A 22,172-nucleotide genomic window follows, 5' to 3' on the forward strand; every position below is an offset into this window, starting at 1 on the left:
TGAGAGATACTCATATTGTTCCTGGGAGCAGAATATGTGCAGTTGCCTTGGCCATCTGAAGCTCAGTAGCAGATCAAGAAAGAAAAGATTAATTGTAGATCATTGTACTTCAACTGTTGCTTATTCTTCTGCTTTTGTTTAAAACAAACTGATTAATTTTGCCTTGCCAGACTTGAGACTTTGACCTACTGGACAATCACAGTAGGGACAGGGTGTTTGGAACAAATGGATAGTTTAGGTTAAGCCCTGCCACCTGCAAACCTAACATTAACTGTGCATATGACTTAGCAACACTTTTAATATTCGGTATTTTAAGGGAAAGGGGTTTTGCTTGAAGGTGGAACCAGCATCCACCTGCCATGTTCTCCTCCATGTCATGTTAGTTCATCTTACTTTATGTCTGGATAGCATTACAATAGGTGTTTTGCCACCTCATCACTGACAGCAGTTGGCAGGGAAATTAACATGTCATAACATGGTGTAAGTTGTACTATTGTCATGGAAGACATAGTTCTACCCTCACATGCTGATCTGGTTCACACAATCAAATCCTGATTTTAAAAGCCAGGACTGGCCCAAGCTCCATGCACCTGCAACAACCTTCACCAAACAGAGAAACAAGCCAGGAAGCCATTTTAAACCATAGCTTCACATCCTGGCTTGTTTGGAAGCCATTAACCATAGTTTTCTAATTTGCATGTAATGGGAATTGATGGTTAACTGTGGCTACCTGGCTTGTTTCTTTGCTTGCATAAGGGGAGCAGCAAAGGGACAGCAGGCAAGTGCATAAAGCTCTTTCATATCATGGCTTATTAAGCCAGGATTTGGTGGTTTTAAGTGCGGTTATTGTCTGGACATCTGTCTCATTCTTTTTCCTCTGTACAATACATAATACTGCTTAAATAAATCTACTAGAATCCAATCTTTGAGCGATGTTACAGTGAATGGCAGACACAAGCATTTAAGGTAGCTGATCCCTTTGAGGAATGTCTGTGCACCAAAAGCCAATTGCAGGTATAAATAATGGATTGTTTAGTTCTGAAAAATATTCCTAGCACAGTAAAACTTAAAGAAGTGAAGAAGAACATCAAGTATGAATGAGAAATCAATCCACTTAGCTAATCTGCTCCTGGTACATATTGTAAAATGCTTTTTCACTACTGTTACCAAAAAAGTATGTTAGTTTTTGTATATCAAATACTAGACCTGTGAAATTTGTAAAAGATATACAAAATATAATTGCCAGGGCTAGTTCAAAGGTCTTTCAAAATAAACCACAAAAGTTTTGTTTAGTATGCAAGAATATAACCATAATGTTAGTGTCAGTACTAGTACTGAGTTTGTCTCACCTAAATACAGAGTCGTATGCTTCCTATTTCAACACATGCACCTACAAACACATGATCATGCATACAGCATTTCTTCCTGCTGTTTGCTGGATAAGTCAGAATATACAGAATTATACATTATGTAAATAAAAAAAGATTTTAGGAGATAACGATTGGCATATGTCATTCAAAGGAAAAAATGGCTGTGAGTTATAAAATTATACATACACCTGGGGAGGGGCATCCTTATGTAGTTGATAAAAACACTGAAGACTGTATAAGGATGATCTAAGAATCGAGACTGTGTCTCCAGCAGGTCAAAAGACAGGGTTACTATTGATGGACATACAGTTGCACAGATCTGGTTGCAATCAGGAACATGAAAAAAAGACAGTCCACATGGAGTTTTCAAAACAGCATTGAATCCATTCTTGAGTTTAGACCCACTGAGATCCCACAACTGTTCAAGAGAGTTCATTCAAAGCTGTTCTTCTGATAGCAGGTGGTGCTGATGGTGACCTGGAGGCCCATCTGGAAGGCAAACGCCTATTTGCTGGCCGAGCTGGCCGAGAGAAGCCTTTCCCATTTGGCTGTTTAGCTGGCACAGATACCTACAAATACAAATGTGACTTCTTGGGTTATGAAGTCAGAGCAAAACCTCTGAAAAAGCATTTGTGGAATTTAAAGAGAATGACACAATGTATGCTGGCCAGTGTTACAGCAGGTGGCCTCTGGCTATTAAAAGGTCTAGAGAAAGTATTATTTACCATTTACATAGTAATGTAAAAATGTAAGGGCAGAAGAACTTTTGCATGTGTCAAAGAAATATGTGGCATGCTAGTCAGACACAAAATGTATAAGACTGTCGATATTAAAGATACAATGACCCTCTGTCTGCACACTACCAAAGCTGGATAAAGTTGACACTTACTCAAGCAGGCAGCAAAGTGAGATGGTTGATGGCCCCATTACTCATGCAACTCACCTTTCAGGGTGCAGTTAGGTCTAACATTTGTAAACAAATCTTATTGCATGTTGATAGCAAGGAGCCCAAGGCCATACATTTAAAGCACATCATTTTCCCCAATGAATCCTGGGAAGTGTAGTTTATTAAAGGCACTGGGAATTGTAGCTCTGTGAGGGTAAACTACAGTTCTCAGGATTTTGGGGGGGAAATAATGTGTGTATGCAGCCCAAAGGCCACCATCTTGCAGAACCAGGTGAAATGAAGATTAACAACCAATATCTAGCTAGGCACAGAATTAGTGGTGGGCAGACTCCCCACCCAACTCTGATTCAGCTTTGACAAATTTAAATCTGATTAATTTGGAGGACATCTGGTAAATATCTGAAATTAACCTAATTTTAAAAGGTGTTCATTTTGAATCAGTATGGCCTCTACAACCTATTTCACTCCCAGTGATGCTATTTGGCACATGCCAGGGCCTAGAAGCCTTTTTGTGGTGACATCCTTCTCTGCCATCCTCTTTCCCTAACTAATAATGGTGGGTGTTGGTGGAGGAGGACTCTTGCAATGTTTTAAATGACATATGAAACTGCATTTGCTTCATTTAAGCTCTTTATACTTATACAGAGTACTTTATTGCATTGGTTGCCAGGTTGTTTCCAGGCTCAGTTCAAGGTGCTCACGTTAGTGTTTAAAGCCCTAAACAACTTAGGTCCTAAATATCTGAAAGACCACCTCCTTGCCTACAGACCCTCTCAGGTGTTGAGATCAGCAGAGGGGGCCCTTTTGGTAGTTCCGCCACCCTAGGAAGCTCAGGGTGATGGCGGCCAGGGAGAGAGCATTCTTTATAGCAGCCCCTAAGCTGTGGAACTCCCTCCCCACTGAGGTGCGTCTAGCAACTTCTTTGTACAACTTTCGGTGAATGCTGAAGACGCACCTCTTTATCCTAGCCTTCAACACCTGACATGGATATTTTTAGGGCCCATCCTGTTTTCTGTGATGAAATGCAGATAACAATAACAACAACAACAACAACAATAATAATGATGATGATGATGATGATGATCCTAAAAAAAATTAAGATGGTAGGCTGCCAGGTTATGATATAACTTGTAACAGCATAAATTCAGGCTGATCTAAAAAGGTCTAGCCTCACTTAGGGCTAAACTACATGATACATGGTTATAATGGTAGCCTGACTGTCCTTTTTTTAAAATTGCAAAAGCTGCTTTAGGAAAGGACTTTGGGAGCAGAAAAGTAGAGGGATTAGATGTTTAACTTTTTTCCAGCTCAAAGGAAAATATCCTTCTCCATTCCCAAGCATCTTATCCAAGCTAAAAAAGTTTGCATGTAATGTCTACTTTGGACTACCCCTTGTCTTCTTCCTCTGGCCAATGTGGCAGTCTATTCAGTGGTAGCTTGGGAGGGGGCAGAGTCAGTGGTGCCCTCTCAGCAGCAGTGGCATGGTGCTCATCAATACAGGGATGAGGTGGAGCTGCGAGGTCAGGGGAGCCCAGGGTTAACTTATAGGGCTACCATTACCATAGAGCTCCCCCAATGTCACTGCTTTGCCCCATGCCATTCCCATCCCAGTGAGTGCAGCAATGCCCTAGGAGGACGACACTGTCTCCATACACACACACACATATGCCCACAAGCCACTGCTCCACTGAGCCTGTTGTTTCAATCATCAATCATTTTTTGTTTTGTTTTCTTGTTCTCAGGATAAAATAGCAAAATTGCATCTAGACTGCATTTGCAGCAGCCCAATGGCATTGTTCAAAAGGAAGTTGATGGCAAAGGAACTGATAATAGCATTATGAAATTATTCCTCCTTTGCCATGTTAGCTTCTTACAGAAACAGGATAAGTTCTACAATTAAATGTAAATATAGCTATTATTACAAAAATGAATGTCGAGATTGTCTTGTAGTCTAGGAAATGAAAAATAATTAAAAGAAAAGTAAATAAAGGAGTATGATACACTTCTCATCTTTGATCATCTGGAGCCATCTCAAGGTCTTTGGACTTTGGGGGAGCTTTGTTGGGAAAGGCAGCCTATAAATATTTTAACTAAGGCAACTAACTAATGATAAAACAGTATAGTAGAATAGATCCAGTAAAATCAATGGAACATCAGCAACATGAATAAAAATTAACAATTTTTTGAAAAATGTAACAATCTTTGGGTTGCATAAATGGTGTCATCTCTCCAACTTTGGCCAATTCTGGATCTACCTGAAAGGAAGTTTATGATCAGTACACCTTTCTTCAGTCCATGAGGACTTCTGACTTTCAAAATGTAATGCTTAGTGATATTTGATTAATGCACATTCATCCTCCTTCCCTTTGCTATTTGAACATTTATTTTCTATTATTTCTCAAGTCTTTTAAAAATCCTTTTACACCTATGCAATCACCATATCCTTGCACTAATCCAGTGATGTCTCATGGGCTCAGGAAATCCAATGCGCAAATGGAAAACCCACTCACCCCTTTCTTCTTCCTTTACCTCAAAGGAGGACAGCAGTTGCACTGAAATCAATAAAGTAACCTCCAAAGGTCTGTAGAGTGGGCTATTAGTCCATAGCATATTACCTAGGAATATTATGGGATTATTTGGAATGCGTTGTTACTTAATAGACTGATCGATGTGTCTGTCTGTCTGTCTGTCTGTGTGTCTGTCTGTCTACATGAAAACTGGGCACATTATTTATTGCAATGTAAGATTTGCATATTTACTAAGAAATAAGGGAGCAATCCAAACTCTTCTCTCCCACCACTGGGGCTTTGTGGAGCAGCGAGGCCGGTGGTGGGGGAGGATAACTGGGCCCAGATTTCTGCTGCGTTCCACTGGTGCAGATTCCATCAGCAGCTTGCCTGCATGTTCACCAGCCTCCGCTCAATCCAATATCCCCCAATCTTGTTTAAGGGTTTTTGGGGTTGCTTTGTAACACAATTATTCCTAATGTACACAGACTGTTCCACAATGCATTGGGCATGCTATGATTGGGAAGTACTTCTTGGCAGTTTCAACAGTGGAAGCTGGTCAGTTAGGACAAATGGGGCACTGCCACATGAACCTCAGTCTGCCCTCGCCTGTCTGCCTTCTTACAAGCACTCCAAAGGGTGGCCCTGGGCTGTCAACTTCCTCCTCCCTAGTTTCAGTTTTGCCCATGTAGAATACAGCAGGAAGGAGAAGGGACAAAACTCAAACTTGGCTTTGCTTGTCATTGGATCTGGCTTCACGAATTGTTGGCCTCATTGCTTTCCGTCTCACCAGTCCCAACGAGCACCAGCTACCACTGAGCTTCAGGATGGGGATCACAGTATTTAAACCATCCCTGAGAAGTCTATCTAAAATTTCTACCATGACACATTGTGTAAAATGAAAATGCAACATTAAGAGCTGCCTATCCTGCATCTAGACAGCCAGTGTGGTGTAGTGGTTAAGGTGTTGGACTACCACCTGGGAGACCAGGGTTCGAATCCCCACACAGCCATGAAGCTCACTGGGTGACCTTGAGCCAGTCACTGCCTCTCAGCCTCAGAAGAAGGCAATGGTAAAACCACCTCTGAATACTGCTTACCATGAAAACCCTATTCATAGGGTCGCTGTAAGTTGGAATTGGCTTGAAGGCAGTCCATTTCCATTTTTCATCCTGCATCTGATATTTAATTTTTAATAACCCCACAAACCCAGCTCAGCTATGAAGCTTACTGTATAACTTGGCCCAGTCACTTTCTCAATCTAACCTACCTCACAGCATTGTCGTGAGGATACAAGAGGGCCAGGGACTAAGAATGTAAGAAAAGCCCTGTTGTGCTTAACTACATGTCTTGCCTCAAGCTTCTTAGAGGAACAGTGGAGGAATTGAAATGGATCACTTTTCAGTTAAAAACCATACCTCAGGAAATCTCTGCTTCTCTTTGCCATGCTTGGCATAAAGTCCAATGTGCCTGGTTGAGTTCTTCTGCTGCTCCTCCTTTCCCTGATCTGCCTGAAGCATTTCAAAATAGTGACCCAATTTCTCACAGCTGCCACCTGCAAATTCAGAACTGGGTGGCACCCACTGCTGTTTGTGGAGTTTTGAGTTCCACAAGGCGGTTGATTTTTCGTAGTTCTTCAGAAGCTTTTCAACAACACCATAGTTGGATCTTGAGTCAGCTGATCGTGGGCGACCAGACAAATTACTGGGCCTCCAGTCATGCTCATGAAGCATTTGCTGGTAGCCACTTAGGAGTCCATTGAGTTGCTTTTGCTGCCCTGTAGCTTTGGCAGTTTTGCTGGGTTTGTAGGCTTTTTCACCCATTCTTGAAGAGAGTCTGGGATTCAAAACACAGGTTGACTCTGTTCTGCTAGTCCTGCAATCCTGCAGTATGGGATGGGGTTTAGGATCACCAGATGGTACTGGCAGCATTTGGTTCTGTTCCAGACACTCATGGCCTTTATCTGTGTGAAACACAGTTCTGTTAAACTCATCAATTTTTGCCTCCAGCGTTTCATTTCGTTGTGTCTTTCCAGTTCCGTATGCAGAATCACCCAGGGTGTCACACACAGGGGCATATAAGTCACTGGTAAAATGCCCACTGCTTTGTGATTTAGAATGCTGTTTCTGGGGCACCAAGTTCCCATTGGAACAGCTCTTCTGGACAAAGTGTGGAAAAGAGCCATTTTTAGGACTGTTCCCAACCTTGCTTGCATCATGGGACCAAGTGTTGTGAGAAAATCCTGCTGGCAACTTGCATTCAAGAGATGGATCCTCTTTTTGTATGGACACTGTGGCAGCCACTGCCGACCCACTAACAGATTTCCATTCATTTGTCAGTGGCATTGGAGCACCATATTGTTTTGCAAAAGGTGGATCAGTCAATGTATTTCCGTTGTGGCACTCCTGGGTCTCACAGATGCTTTTGGGCCCTGTATCTTTTGCTAATGCTTCAGAAATGTGTGCTAGAGAGCTTGTCAAATGCCGAGAAGTGCTTCTCGGAGGAATGGGAGGAGCTTCTCTTTTTTGCCAAGGCAAAAAGCCTGTTCTCTCAATCCCAGTAAGAGCACTAGATGGAGTCTCCTTTGATGGGTTGATGCCCATCAAGTTCTTCCTGTTATTTTGTTCTTCTGTTTCAAATGCAACTGAAGTTGTTTGTGTATCATTGTTACACATATGGTTCACCTCTTGTGAGATCAGTGTATTTTTAGTTTCGATAGATTCTCCCAGGACAGGAAACAACTTCTTTCTGCATACATAAGGAAAAAATTTTATGTGAGCAGCAGTGAATTAATTTTTTTCTCCACTACCCGAATCAGCCCTACAAGGGTTTCAGAATGTCAGTGTAGAACTTGAAGTGGAGACCCATTCCCTCTTCTCTTTATCTATGTACTGGGACACACCTCTATGAATCCTCATGATTTCATAGCACTCCATGAGGTGTATGATAATTAAAGACAGCAAATATCCTGAAACCTACTCTTTTCAACACATCAGGTATCTTGTGAGTACTGGATCAATAGCACAACATCATTACATACCACTGTTCAAAGGTCTTGCAACTCCATTTCTGACCCCGTAAGGGAACTATATACTAGGTCCTACCAGAATACCCCAGAAGAACTAGCTAGGCTGCATGATGAGTGATGTTTATTTATATTGCTCACAAAACATTCCTCAGGGAGAAAAGGAACTTTAATCAGTTAGTTATGATGTTTGCTGGATTACAGAGGCACTGCCCAATTTCCTGTGAATCAGATCCTGTGCCTAGTCTATGGAAAGTAGATTGCTGTTAAGCCTCTGAAATTTATGGAACATAAAGTTAGTTACAGCTATCAATGGCACTCAAGTGTGACTAGCTTGCCTTGGATCAGTGCCAAAGAGATAAAACCAGTGTGTCTGTCACCTTTGGTTGCACAGGCAATTACAGCTGGGGGAACTACCCATAAAGTATGTCATGCTTTTTTTACATTATTAATGTCAGAAAAATAACTTTAATAATGAATCCTTTGAAAGGATTAAGGTGTGGTTTTGCTGCTCAGTGTCTTAAATGAGGGGAGGATTTAACAGAACCCCCAGGCTGCTTATTTCACAATGAGATAATATGAGACATGGAAAAATCTATCCCAAATGGAATTCCTGTTCTGTCTTATTTGTCTGCCCCACTGTAGCAAAAGTTAGCTCTGAACTAATTTCAGATAAACCAATTTTATTACACGTAGAAAGGGCTAGAGATTAATTTATGATTCTATATTCTATTATTTTGTTAAGCCAAGGACACTTAAAGCAGAGATGGGAAACCTGTGCCCCCACCGCACCTCAGATGCTGCTGAACTATAGGTCTCATCATCCTCAACCACTGACCATGCTGGCTGGGGCTGATAGGAATTGGGAGTCCAACAATATCTGAAAGGCCACAGAGTCCCCCCCATGACTTAAACATTGTGATCATTTTTCCAGCTCCCATACAATGTTTGTATGTGGCCCTTTGTCTCAAATGTGCCTAAAGTAAGCATATCTAACAAAGTTTTACCTTCTGTGGTTGGACTTCTTACGGATTTCCTCTTGGTAGCTGCACAAGTCTTCACTTACTTTGGCAAGTTCTTTAAGAGCCTATATAAATGCAAATGGCAATATTTTAGTGTGATCAGGTTCTTACTAAATTTCTAGAACAGCTATAAACACAGCTATAACATACGTTCTCCATCTCGGAGGAAATTAAAGAAGGGGCACATCACAAAGATATAACTGAGATACAGACCTGGTAAAACCATAACATCTCCTATCTGCTATTCACATTATTGTTTTGTTATGTCTGTGGTTTTGATGTTTTTTTCTATTGAGAGCCACCTTCAGTACAGTTGTTGCAGAAAGGCAGGGCAGGAGTTAACAAAATAAATAAATAAATAAATAAATAAATAAATAAATAAAGCAAGCACCCTGCAGTTTACCAGATCAGAAGCTTGCCTGATGAATACATAACACCCTCATCCCTTCCTCCTTCCCTTTCCAAGAAATTTCTTTGCTCCCTTTCTCTCTCCAAAGTTCTGTGTTACACAGTCATTGAAACAAATCTTTGTTAAGGATAATCCAGATCCTCTTGGAAACCAGAGATTGTAATCATGATTCTGGAAATCACAGGTATGAGGGAGTATGTTTTATGTAAACCATGGCTTGCAGTGATGCCCATTTTGGATCAGACCAATGGCCCATCTAGTCCAGCATCTTGTTCTCACAGTGGCAAAACAGATGCCTATGGGAAACCTGCAAGCAGGACCTGAGCACAAGAGCACTCTCTCTGCCCCTCTGCGGTTTCCACCAACTGTTATTCAGAAGCCTGCAAGATCTTGAGCTGTAGAAGTCCAAGGTAGTGGCCTTGGGCACTGCCTATTTGGGGTCGGTAAAAACTTAAGCTTATAAGTAGGTTTCTCGGGGTGGCCCCAATGAAGCAAGATGGCTGCTGTTGTGTGCTCATTAGAATGCCTGAAAGAACTCCTCCATCACCAGATTGGTGGCTACATCAGTGGCTACATCACTCTCTCCAGAGAAGGACCTGGAGAAGGGTCTTCTCTGTAGTGATGCCCCAGTGGTGTAACTTTCTCCTCTTGGAGACATGGACAGTCATACAATGATGGAGCTCTACTGTATATTTGCTCTCTCTCTCTCTCTCTCTCTCTCTCTCTGTTTTCTCCAGCTTTTGCAGACTAGATTGGTTTGAGATTTGAGCCTGTTTTGTGACATTTTGTAATACCACAAAGTATTTATTATTTATTGATACTGTTGTAGTTGTTTATTATTATTATGTGCTGAATTGTTTTTATTATATTGTTTTATTCTTCCTATGGAAGCTGTTTGGAGGTCACCTGGTGATGAAAAGCAGCATACAAATATACTAACTAACTAACTAACTACTTCCTCCAGCTGTGGAGGGAGAGCATAGCCATATCAGCAGTTTTATTTTCAGTTCCTTTCTGAATGATCCCCAGCGTGGAGTTTGCAGCTGTTATGCACTGGGTCACCATCTTCATCGAGCTAGCCACAATGACTCCAAGGTTTCATTCCTGGTTAGTCACCGCCAGTTCAGACTCCATAAGAAATTAAAAATTGTGTTTATGCATCACTTTAAATTTGTTTACATTGCATTGGCCATTTTACCACCCATTCACTCAGTATGGAGAGATCCATTAGGAGCTCTTTGCAGTCCTTTTTTTTAATGATCCTGAACAATTCAGTATCATCAGCAAACATGGTCACCTCACTGCTCACCCCATCTCCAAATTGTTTATGAACAAGTTAAAAGCACAGTTCCAAACACTGATCCTTGTGGGACTTCACTTTCCACATTAGAAATGCAAATGATTAAGTGATATATAAATGTTTTAAATAAATAAATCTCTTCATTTGTAGAACTGTAAATTTATGCCTCCTCTCTGCTTCCTGTTCCCAGCCAGTTCCTCAATCCACAAGATGACCTCTTCTCTTATTCCATGATTGCTAACTTTATTGAGCAGCCTTTGGTGAAGTATCTTTTAAAAAGCTTTTTGAAAGTCCAAGTGTTTACTTTATTTATTTATTAGATTTATATCCTGCCCTTCCTCCCAGTAAGAGCCCAGGTCGGCAATATACAATGTATACAATGTCCACTGGATCACCTCTATCTATATGTTTGTTGACACTCTCAAAGAACTCTAAAAGGTTAGTGAGACTGGACTTCTTACCCTTGCAGAACCCATGCTGGTTCTACTTCAGCAATACTTGTTCTTCTATATGCTTGATTATTTTATCTTTAACAATGCTTTCTACCAGTTTTCCCAGAACAGATGTTAAGCTAACCAGCCTGTAATTTCTGGGATCCCCCCAACAAATTCCCTTTTAAAAATTGGTGTTACATTGGCCACTTTCCAGTCCTCAGGGATGGAGACAGATCTTAAGGACAAGTTACATATTTTTGTTACAAGATCAGCAATCTCATATTTGAGTTCTTTGAGAACTCTCAGATGAATGCCATCCAGACCTGGCAATTTATCAGTTTTTATTTTGTCTGTTAGGCCTAGAACTTTGTCTCTCATCACTGCTATGTAACTCAATTCCTCAGACTCCATGCAAAAGTTATTTCAAGCACAGTGATCTGCTGTATTTCTTCTGCTGTGAAGACAGATGCAAAAAACCCCTTCAGCTTCTCTGCAGTCTCCTTATCCTGCTTTAGCATACTTTTGACTCTCTTGTCATCCAAGGTCCAACCATGACCCTAGATGGTCTCCTGCTACTAATGCATTTAAAGATTTTCCAGACAGGAAAGGAAGAAAGGGCAGAGATCATTTATTCAGGCTGACTCCCAGTTTACAAGCCATCATTCATGAGGAGTCAAGTGTTATGCCTAAACCAGACCATAGACTGAGAGAAACAAGGGCTAAGTTATCTAATATTTTCAACAAATAAGAGCAAATAGAAGAGTCTGGGGAAGCATAGTTTGGTTGCCACGTTCCTGAATCCTCAGTATTCAGGAGAGATATTTTGGGTACAGAGGGCAGGGTGACATTCACTTCCATAGATCCGTAGTTAGCATGGTTTCACACTTACTCAGTTCAGTTCAGGTCAAGCTGATTTGATCTTTTCATCTTCTAGTGGACTCAGAATAGACTCAAATGAGCTGAACACATTAAGATTATCCATTAAACAGCCACTTACAAGACTGTATTGACATGTTACAGGTTGAAGCCTGAGCTCCATTCACCCTCAGAGAAACACCCATTACTACTTTACTCACAATATTGAGATCCTGAGTATAATTCTTGGTTGTTTTCAAGCCCGGGCAGTCTTCAGATTCTTCATAACTCTCAAAGGCCAGAGTATCCTTTACAATCCCATGGTTTCTCCCCTTGTTTCTCATGTCCTTGCTCTCCTTTTCTGCCTTGGTGAGCAAACTCTCTTGGTCTGCTGAACTAGAGTTCAGTCCTGGTGTGTCACTCCATTCTGAAGTGGGAGAATGTATGGACTGCTGCTGTGTCTTGTTACGAATGGCCTTATTCTCAAAGGCATTTATATTGCTCTCACGTCTTAATTTTACCTCCTGATAAAGCTGGAAAGAAACAAAAAGCCTTCTATTAGGCTACAATGCTCCTATCAACTTGATGAACAAAGGAAGATATTTATCTTCATGTTGTGCTTGTGTCATTAAACTCCAATGTTTGGAATCATTGGAGGGCTGGAGTATCTGCAACTTATTTTTAGAAAGCACTATCAAGCCAATGGCTACAGCTTCATTTCCTTTTACAGAATACAAAGAAAGTACTGCAAATTCCTAAAATGGTACCTGTTTCGAACATAAAGCATATGAGCATGTGGCTGTTGCATTAGCGGGATAAGGGCTGAAAAGTTTCTTAGCAGTGGACCATGCTAACTCTCAAATGAAGCATGTCTCAATTTACAGCAATTTATCTTGGGTAAGTTTCTGGTGAGTCTGGACTCAGTGGATGGGCTGGGCTACTAGCTTACTAGTTACTCTGGCTTACCCAGTGACCTCTAAGAGCCTTGCGCTGGATTCTAGGATGTCAAAATAGGGACATCTGGAACTGAAGGCGCATTTCATTCTTACTTTTGAACTATGCAAGAGTAAGAATTACTTTTCCTCAGAAGAGCTCACCCCTCTGTATCTCTATGAATCAAATCTGGATTTGCCACCTTATTAGAAACAGGCTAGCCCTGTTGACTCATTCAGTTGTAATGGGCATGTCTCCTCTAAGAGCTAGTCTGCTACATCTGTGCATTGGGAGCCTACAAACAATCCAGTCACATGTGCTGTAGAAATGTGGCAAAATTACCCAGCCTGAGCAGAGCCTGATTGAAAAAGGCAAAATCAGAGCAGTAAATCATACAGAGGCAGCAGGCTGTCTTCTCCATGCTTGGGTGCTGGCTGTTGACAATTCATTAATTCATTCATTTGTTCCAGCATATTATAGCATCCTGGCACTAGCATAGAATTCTTTGTTTATGAAGTGATCAAAAATCTCTGGTGGCATAGTAAACCTTTTTGTTAAAAAAGAGATCCTTTGACATCAGGAGGCTACAATGCTATATGCACTTACTGAGTAAGCCCCACTAACTTCAGTGGCGTGAACTTCTGTGAAGACATACATAGGACTGAGATGTAAAACATTTGCATTATTCTGGAGTTCAGTGCAAGTACTTAGGGAAAATACAGTTGCTTTTTGATGAGGTGGAACTGTAGTTTTCAAACTTGGAAGTAGTATCCCTAAGGAGTCCTGAGCAGTTACTATGGGAGGCATGAGTTCATCTGTGATCTCTACTAGCTTAGGCACAGTCACAAACTGCTCCACATTTAGGATTGTTAGCTGGGGTGTCTTTTCAAGGGACATGGACAGATATAATTTAGGAACAACTGCTGCCTTTTTTGTATCTACCTCTGATCTGAGAGAGGAATATCAGTTTCACCCCCTCTTCAAATCCCACCCCTTCATCCCAAAGCAATTTACAAATTAACAGGGCAGCATTTATAATATGGAATCATGCTGCTGTTCCAAACAAAACATCTGATGGACAAAGCAGTGGCAACATCATTGCAAGAAACACTGCTAAGAGGTCAATGAGCTTGTTAAGAGGTATACTTCCCTCTGAATTGGAAAGTACTAAACAGCAGAGATCCAGTGTGGTGTATCAGCCACCACAGCTGCAAACCATTAGGCAGATGAGTCAATGCGAACACATAGGGTGAACGTGCAAAACCAACACAGCAAATACAAAACTGCCACCAGAATTAAACTCCATGCACCGATGAACAAAATACACTGTTTAAATTGCAATTTAGGGGAGCATAAGAAATAATTATACTAAACTTGACCCTTGGATTGGAACGGTGTGAGGGCTGGCTGAGAACGAATGAATGCAGAGTGGTATAAATACAATTTGTATTTAGTCTGCGGTATGTTGTTTATTGCAGTCTCTCGCTGCTGAATGTCATCAATAAATATAGCAGGGCTGAGCCAGAATAAATGTGTCCTGTTCTTGAGTCACTAGATTCCAGATGCAAACATTCTTTTACATGTTAATAAACAAGACTGCTCATCATTTCTCTCAAGAAGCAATGTCCAAAAAGACACACATGCAGCTAGGGTGGGAAATCTGTGGCCCTCCAGAATGTGTTGGACTTCATTTCCCAGCAGACCCAGTGACTGTGGACAATGGCCAGGGATGATGGGAACAGTAGTCCAACAGAATTTAGAGAGCCACAGATTGCCCACCTCTGATCTACACTAATTATGTTACTTACACTAATCATGTTACTGTCACTACGGTTTCACAGCAATGTCCCAAAGCCTTTGTGTTTTCTGATTAATGTTTATACAATAAATGGTGCTTTAAGAATACCTCACCACCACCCCTTGCCTTTATCTCTGCATCCTGCCCTTGTTATTATACAGTCACAGTGATGAACATTGGGTGTGGGAGGGAGGGAGAATGGAAAGAGGGAAGAGAATTGTGTTCAAATATTAACATATGTATAAGAAAGAAGGGAACTTTTGTCACCAGATCTACTGAGGACAAGAAACTGTAGACTTGCATAGAAAGATGGACGATGATACGCATTAGTAAATGCAGTCCTGGATGGCATGGTAGGGCTGTTCCACTCATGTAACCTCCATCCAGCCGAGTTGCTGCTGCATACTGGGGGGGGGGGGAGGGAGAGGTGGCAAAGTTGGCACAGTGCAAATACACTGGCGAAGCCAATCTGGACAGGAATAGCCTAACTTCTCTTTGTTTATGCTCTGGTAACCTTTAGATTAGATTACTCCGATACATGATATGTGGGGCTGCCTCTGAAGATGGTTTGGAAACTGCAACTGGTGCAGAACTCAGCAGCCAGACTGATGACCAGGGCAAGGCAGTTAGATATGTCAATGGCCTTTGTTCTACTTATCCTTTAAGTGGCGTGGGTAGGACTTATTTCCTTTTAAATATATTTTTGGATGAGTATTTTCGTTCTTGTTTGTCTCTGATTTTAATGTGCAAGTTGCTTAGAGACACCTGAGTGCAAAAAGGTGACATCATCACCACCACCATCATAATCCAGTGCTCCTGCCAGAGTGTTTGCCCTGCACCAACCTCTCCCCTCCCACACAGCAACTCAGCCAGAGGGAAGTCAGGTGAGCAGTGTGGCCCCACCATGGGGTCTGCTACTGAGTAAATTCTTTTCAGTTATAAGAGCAGTTTTGCAGTAGACTGGGCAGCCTAGGGAAGATGTAAAAGCTGTTCTCTAACAGTAAGACAAAGGTGGCCTTTTTTCCCATGCAGAAGATCCTAACTGCATCCTCAAGGGCTGTAGCTCAGTGGTAGAGCTTCTGCATTGTCTGCAATCCCTGGTATAGGGCAGGGAATGTCCCCACTCTGAAATCCTGGAGAACTGCTGCCTGTCAGCATAGATAATACTGAGCTAGATGGACCGTTGGCACTTTCCTATTTTCCAATGAGAGGCTCTCAGGGAGCAGAGCTGGCACCTGTGCCTGGGAAACAACTGCAGAGTAGGCAGAACCCAGTTAGATGGACCAATGGACGGTCACAATACAAAGCAACTTTCAATATTTATCCTGCTGTAGAAGAGTGGGTTGAACACAATGGCTGATTCTTTCCAACAACACAGCTTCTGTGGCGAGAGCTTCTTGGAAGCCTTTGCTTAAGACAGCATCATAATGTTAGTTTTTACACGTTTGTTGACATCCAGAATAATCCGAAATACCTCCTCTATTTTCTTCTGCATGACCTTCCACTGACATTCCCACTCCTTCCTTTCATTGTCAAAACGCTCCAAAAGCTCCATCTTCTCTTTATTCCAGCTCCTCTCGGTCGTGCTCTCCAGTTGTGCCTGTAGGTCCATAGCTGCAATGGCTCAACAGCGAAGTGTCTCAGACTTGCCTGGAATGCGGGAGTTATTAAAGGACGGGCCTTCTTGCCTTTGGCTCCAGCTTTTGGATGGGGTGCAAGGGAGAAGAACAGAGAAAAAGAAAACGTGAACAACCCGCAGGTGTCATTTGTATTAAAGATTGGTTGCCAAGTACAATTCTACACCTCTTGGTTTTTTCTTTTTAAAAACAACAGCAGCACAATAACAGGGCAATCCAACCCCCCCATGCACAGTAACATGATAATCTGCCCCCCATGTCACTTGGATTGAGCGAGGGCATCCCTCTACTCAGTTCTCCTGGCTAAGCTGGCCTGCCATTGAACATGTAACAATCTGGTGGGTTCTCAGTTGGTAGAGAGCAGCGGAAAGCTCCAAAAGAGGGTTTTTGAGGATGGGATTCCAGGCCAGTCTCACTGCCACTGCACGATGGCCTCAGGCTGGTGCAGGAATTGAACCCAATTGTCCAGGCTCCACTTTCCACCACAGCTGTCATAAGCAGCTGGGCTGCGGATACAGTGGTGGATCTGTCACTCTGCAAAGCCCTGCCAGTGGGGTGGTTGGGTGATTGGATTGCACCCTTAATCTCCGGCAAGAGATGGAATGGAAGCGGAAGAAATTCAAAATCTATGCAGAAAGAGAAATCTTCTGTATGACAGATCCTGCAATCTCTACATAAGCAACAACTGACTTTTAAAATATGTTTTTTTCTGCAGTGGTACTGTATGTTCACAAGACCATTGAAAAAATGTTGAAAATGCAATGCTGAACATGATGATTTTTAATTTTTTTTCTTGCGCTTTTGTGAAACCATTCAAGGGTCTCGAAATATGTTTTAAAGAAATAGCAGGATACCTCAGGCAGGGTATTTAAATGATTTGCACAATTTAACTGAAAGCAGATAGAGAATATTGGTGAGTAATTTCTTAGCAGGTGCAAAAATGCTTATTGCACAAAAGGAGGTGTACTGAAAGACCATCTGTAGAGGAATGATGCAGAAAGACATGGAATGTGATAATACAGAAGGGCCTGGCTTATCAGCGGCCTGCTTTTTGGCGTTCCGCTAATACGGCGGCTTTCAATTAGAGTAAGGCCCCACTCATATGGCGCTTGTTCCACTTTTACGGCGTTTTTCGAATGTCAAGTGCCATTTTATTGACGGAGTTCCGCTTTGCGGCGGGTTTTGTTTTTAGGCGGGGGTCTGGAACGTAACCTGCCGTATGAGCGGGGCCCTGCTGTAATAGTAATTAATTTACTTATTATCAAGACATGGTTCAGCAATAGTGCTCTGACTGGCTTTATGAATGACTGGAAAAATACATGCATTATATTGGAACAAAAATCATCCACACAAAACACATGTCCATAGATTGTCAATGCTGTAAAAGTATTGAGTCTATAAGAACACAAACACAACTGATTGACTTATTTGCACATTTTATATTTGCATTTGCAGCGTCGTAATTTTTACAAAATACAAATATGTTTAAAGCCTATGCAAAAAGAGATGTGTGAAAAAATAACCAACATACTATTATTCCATTATTTTCCTAAATTAAGTAGAGATCATTCATTAATAAATGTTCATATTAAAATGTGAGCCTGTCTCTAGGACTGTGGTATTCAATTTTGCAAGGTAATGCTGAGCAACCTCTGTTCTCCCTGAATGGCCTAGCTGTGGAAATTAATTCTTCCAACCTTGCAAGGTCTGAGATGGCCAAGACCCAGCCCATGTCCTACTATCTTACACTTTGTTGATAAGGCAGCTTAAAATCTAAAGACAGCAACTTTGCTAATGAAGATGATTTTACACTGACAGTCAATCTTTCCATTCCCTCTTTCCAATGAACAGTTATAGGTACACACACACACCTACAACAATGGTAGGCCAACTTCAATTTTGCATTGTCTACCATTGTTTTTGTTTTTTTTACAAGAATCCCCTTGGCCAAGCCATGTGTATTAACTGTACAAAGCAAAAGTGGAAAGTCAAGCTTTTGCCTTCATTTTGAGTTGGGGGGGGGATCACACTATCAGGTTTTTGGGGATATTTTGACCCTAATGAGATTTCCGGTGGTAAGGTGGGATCATTTTTTTTACCCCAAGAAACATTTTTTAAGGGAAGGGGTGTCAGCACAAACGTGCTTGACAATACCCAAACACCCAGAGCCATAAAACACTTTAAATTTAAAGTCTAAATGTGGTAGACTTTTTCTGAGCAGTAAATGTTTGCCCGTTCCCCATGCATATTAAGTGAACAACACAATTTCTGGTCTTTTAAAAAGCTGTGAATTTTATTTTCAATTACAAACAACAAAAACTATGTTTTAAAGTAAAAAAAAGTCATGAAAACACTGTAAATTATTTAGAAACAACTTTAACTTTATTACAACAGAAAACTGGCGTTGATGGTTTTGTAGGGTATTTTCTGACCCCTTTAATAAACCTGCAAGAAAAGTATTCCTTTCAACTATATAGTATTATTTGGAGATGCTTCTCTATAGTTGGTGCCAACCTATGGATACCCTCCCCAGACAATACATTCCCGTCACGCTGTGGTCCTTGCAACAGAACTTCCCACACCTGTTGCATTGTGAGCTGTTTTTTTTATCCCTAGTGCAATGGTGACACCATGCTCGTTGTCTGGATGCTGCAGGTGGAGGTTGAGATGGGACTGCATGATCAAGAAAAAATGCCACTACCCAGATGGCCCTGGGGTGTAAAAGAGGGCAAGCCACTAAACAAACATATTCCAAACACCACGGAAGGTAGCCAGTTTATCAGTGGCTTTTTCAACCCCAATCTGCTAACATTGGTTGGGGGCTAAATAGAGCCCAATGGCAAAATTAAATGCATTTCTGGGGTATATTTTGACCCTAGGTGGTTTTTGTTTATGATTCTAAGCTTCATACGTCAATGAAGTAGTGAATTAGTTTCAGTTACAACTGAGTCTATGGCTTTTCATTGCTATGTAGTTATGCTTCATTCTCTGTTCCACTGGGTTGCTGCTCAGCAAATGAACCATGACTGAAGGATCCAATGAGGGTTAAGGCATGGGCCAATATTTGGCATGATGTATGTGTATCAGCCCTGATTGGATCTCCTGATTAACAGCTGCTTGAGAATAGAAGATTACCTTGCAGGATCAGACCAATATCCCAGCATCCAACACTCTCTAGGTGGTTGTTGATCAGAGGTCTGCTGATGACCTGTGGTCTATCTCCCTTCTGCCTTTCTCCATCCTACAACAATCCTCTTTATGTTTAAAAACATAATGTAATTTTATTTTCTGAATTCAGACCAATACGGTCAAGGCTGGAGAGTGGGAGATGGTAATAAGACTCTAGGTCTTCTTTATGGGGGCTAAAGAATAAGACTTTTGCCCCAGTCAAAAATACAAATAACTATTAAACTAATTTTCAATTTAAAAAAATCATTTTTTATGAATAACACTTCACCAAAACCCTGTTCATGAAACAGGATTTGTTTGTACAACAGGTGTAAAGAGTGGGGCATTGGGATGACACCCACTGGCCCTGCCTGACCTACATGCATTCCGTCAAGCTTGTGAACAGACTCTATATGTATACAAATTGTAGATGAGATTGGGTTCTTCTCACAAGGTCTCTGAACGGATATGGTGTAGGAATGGGACTAGTGAGCACAATTCCAACCCCCATCCCCTTGACCTATTCACTGTACATGCCAAGAAGTCATGAGGAATTGCTAGAGGAAATTCCCTCTCCCCCTCAAGGCTATGGAAAGCTGTCTTACCTGGCAGCCACAAACAATATCTCCAGATACCAGAAGGAAACATCTGTCACTTCCTTTCAACATGGAGTGTATACCATTTCTCTTCACTTCCTGAAAACTCAGGTCTAGCCATCAAACCTGTGTCTGTAGTTGTGGCTGATGTGATCGAATGCTCTTTCATAAACCTAGCATTCTCCCTGACATGCTCATTCGGGAATTGTTTTGATATTGAGGAGCATTCAGTCATGTGAGCCTACAGCTGCATTCTGGTCCCGTCTGCAAGCTTTCCATAGGCATCTGGTTTATTTCTATTATTATTATTTAATTTATATCCCGCCCTTCCTCCCAGCAGGAGCCCAGGGCGGCACTGTGAGAATAGAATGTCGGACAAGGTAAGCCTTTGGCCTGATCCAGCAGGGCTCCTCTTATATTTTTAATCAACACAACCTAGACACAGGCTTGCCACCTCAGTGACAATTACACACCTTTAATTGTGAGCATTTCATTTCCTGCATTTTAGTTTTGTGTTTTTATATGCCGGAAACCAACCAGGGGTCACCCCAGTGTGGTCTATAAATGCAACTAACGAATAAATAGATCTTTCTTGGGGAGGAGAAGGGAAATAGCGATAGGCTTCCCATCTAACAACCACACATTGCTCCTATTGTAGGGAGTAACTGGGGATTCCTCCCCCCTTAATGAGGTTCAGTGTAGGAAAGTCTGAGAATGCCCAATGAAGGTCCTGCCTTAAAATAAGGAGTTAGACTAGATGATGTTATGGTGATGTGACGATGATGACAATAAAAACACAACAATCATTCTGCGATGATGCTCAGTGTAGGGAAAGCCAGCTTTCAGTACAGAGGTAAGTGTTCAATAAATGCACATGAACATTTGTATCAAGTGATGGGAAGAACATGAGTGTGTGTTGGATTGGTCATTGGAAACTTTCCATTTGAATTGACAGCTCACATTGTCTTCTCAAGAGGTTATTTAAACAGTATTATTAATAGTCTCTAATTGTATGTTTTGCCTCATGTATGGCTTCCCTCCTTTTCTTTACTTGACTGGGACAAAATTAATTCACTCATCTGTAACTATTCCTTGACTATTGCCTGATTTATTTCAGCCAACTGCCAAGCTGTTGCAGATCCAGAGACAGCTTCTTTCATTAGCAAACAAAGGTGCAGGCTTACATGCTTTTGGATAAAATATAGTCTACCAACTATAATCCATGTGTTAAATGCAAATTATAAGAGCTAGATTCAACTCCCTTTGCAGCTAAAAACCATCTTTTCACTGACTTTAATGGCATCTGGTTTGGGACCTCAGGCTGCAATCTTATACTCACCTCCCTGGGACTAAGGGCTCATCCAGACGACTGTATAATGTGTGACATGATCACTTTGTGTATTCATTATTTTTCGGTTGTCCATATGACACCGCGTGGTTTTGCGCATTTTTGCGCGGTTAAATCCGCTTTGGCATTACCGCAAAAATGCGATTTGCTTTTTAAAACTGGTAATCATCCGCTGCAACATTAGAGGCTCGGATGCAATACCACGGTTTATAGACATGTAGGCGGTCCATGGGCGGTCCTTGGGCGTGTCCCAGTACATCTTCCATCATTACCATCCAATAATGGATTTTCACTTGTGCGCATGTGCGCGAATGTGCTTGGAAAAGCCCAGGAAACTGAAGCAATCAGAGCCATGTACTTCCCAGATGTGGAAATGCGCATTTGTGCACAAGCAGGTACTGCAGTGCACTGGGGAAGGTTTGGGATAGGAAGCGTTGCGATGTAGCAAGCTCAGTGCAGTGGGAGGTGGCGGTGGCTACATTTCCCCCCCTTCTGGCAACATTGTTAACAAGCCAGGGCTTGGGGGAGGGGGATCTCTGCCTCCCCCCCTTGCACACCCTCCCCCCCAGCCCCCAGCAGCCTTTCCTAGCTAAGGAACCCCATGAGACTGCTGGATCCCTTGATTCTTGGGGGCTGGTGGTGGTGGTGCGAATCCAGGGCCTCCCCTCCCCCCCTTTTGCACACACACACACACACACACCTGCCGGGCCTGGGGCTGATCCTTCCCTCCGGAACCTATTGCTCGCACTTGGACCTTTGCGCTTGGACGCAAGAGTGCGAAATTTGAATTTATGAGCCAGCGAGCGGACGCAAGGCAAGGGCAGAGGCGGGAGCGGCTGCAGCGATCGCCTCTTTCCCCTCCT

At 42.0% G+C, this 22,172-nt stretch overlaps 2 protein-coding genes across 17 annotated transcripts in view; both read right to left on the reverse strand.

Annotated features, from left to right (window-relative positions):
- Positions 1-6,178: 6,178 nt before the first annotated feature.
- Positions 6,179-16,172, reverse strand: LOC133384163 (uncharacterized protein KIAA0408-like). The gene is made up of 5 exons (XM_061626084.1): positions 16,002-16,172; positions 13,369-13,644; positions 12,051-12,362; positions 8,817-8,896; positions 6,179-7,532 (listed from the first exon to the last, which is right to left on the reverse strand). Exons 1-5 carry the CDS (start codon positions 16,170-16,172, stop codon positions 6,179-6,181), a joined length of 2,193 nt encoding a protein of 730 aa, XP_061482068.1.
- Positions 16,172-22,172, reverse strand: part of MTCL3 (MTCL family member 3) — a 95,473-nt gene continuing 89,472 nt past the window's right edge. For 15 of the 16 annotated variants that reach the window (XR_009762256.1, XR_009762259.1, XR_009762244.1 and 12 more), the window contains one exon: positions 16,172-16,260. The gene's annotated coding sequence lies outside the window, so the exon portion shown is untranslated. The remainder of the gene's footprint in view (positions 16,261-22,172) is intronic. The other variant, XR_009762250.1, reaches the window with a different exon arrangement.

This window comes from Rhineura floridana, chromosome 4 (assembly GCF_030035675.1).
Source record: "Rhineura floridana isolate rRhiFlo1 chromosome 4, rRhiFlo1.hap2, whole genome shotgun sequence".
NCBI lineage: Eukaryota > Metazoa > Chordata > Lepidosauria > Squamata > Rhineuridae > Rhineura > Rhineura floridana.

Excerpts from the sequence above, each read along its gene's own strand:
- LOC133384163 (XM_061626084.1), bottom strand. The coding sequence starts at position 16,172 with ATGGACCTACAGGCACAACTGGAGAGCACGACCGAGAGGAGCTGGAAT. Across the intron at positions 12,363-13,368 it reads AAGTTAGTGGGGCTTACTCA|CTTTATCAGGAGGTAAAATT; the intron begins GTAAGTGCATAT and ends GTTTCTTTCCAG. Across the intron at positions 8,897-12,050 it reads ATACTCAGGATCTCAATATT|GCTCTTAAAGAACTTGCCAA; the intron begins GTGAGTAAAGTA and ends GCATTTATATAG.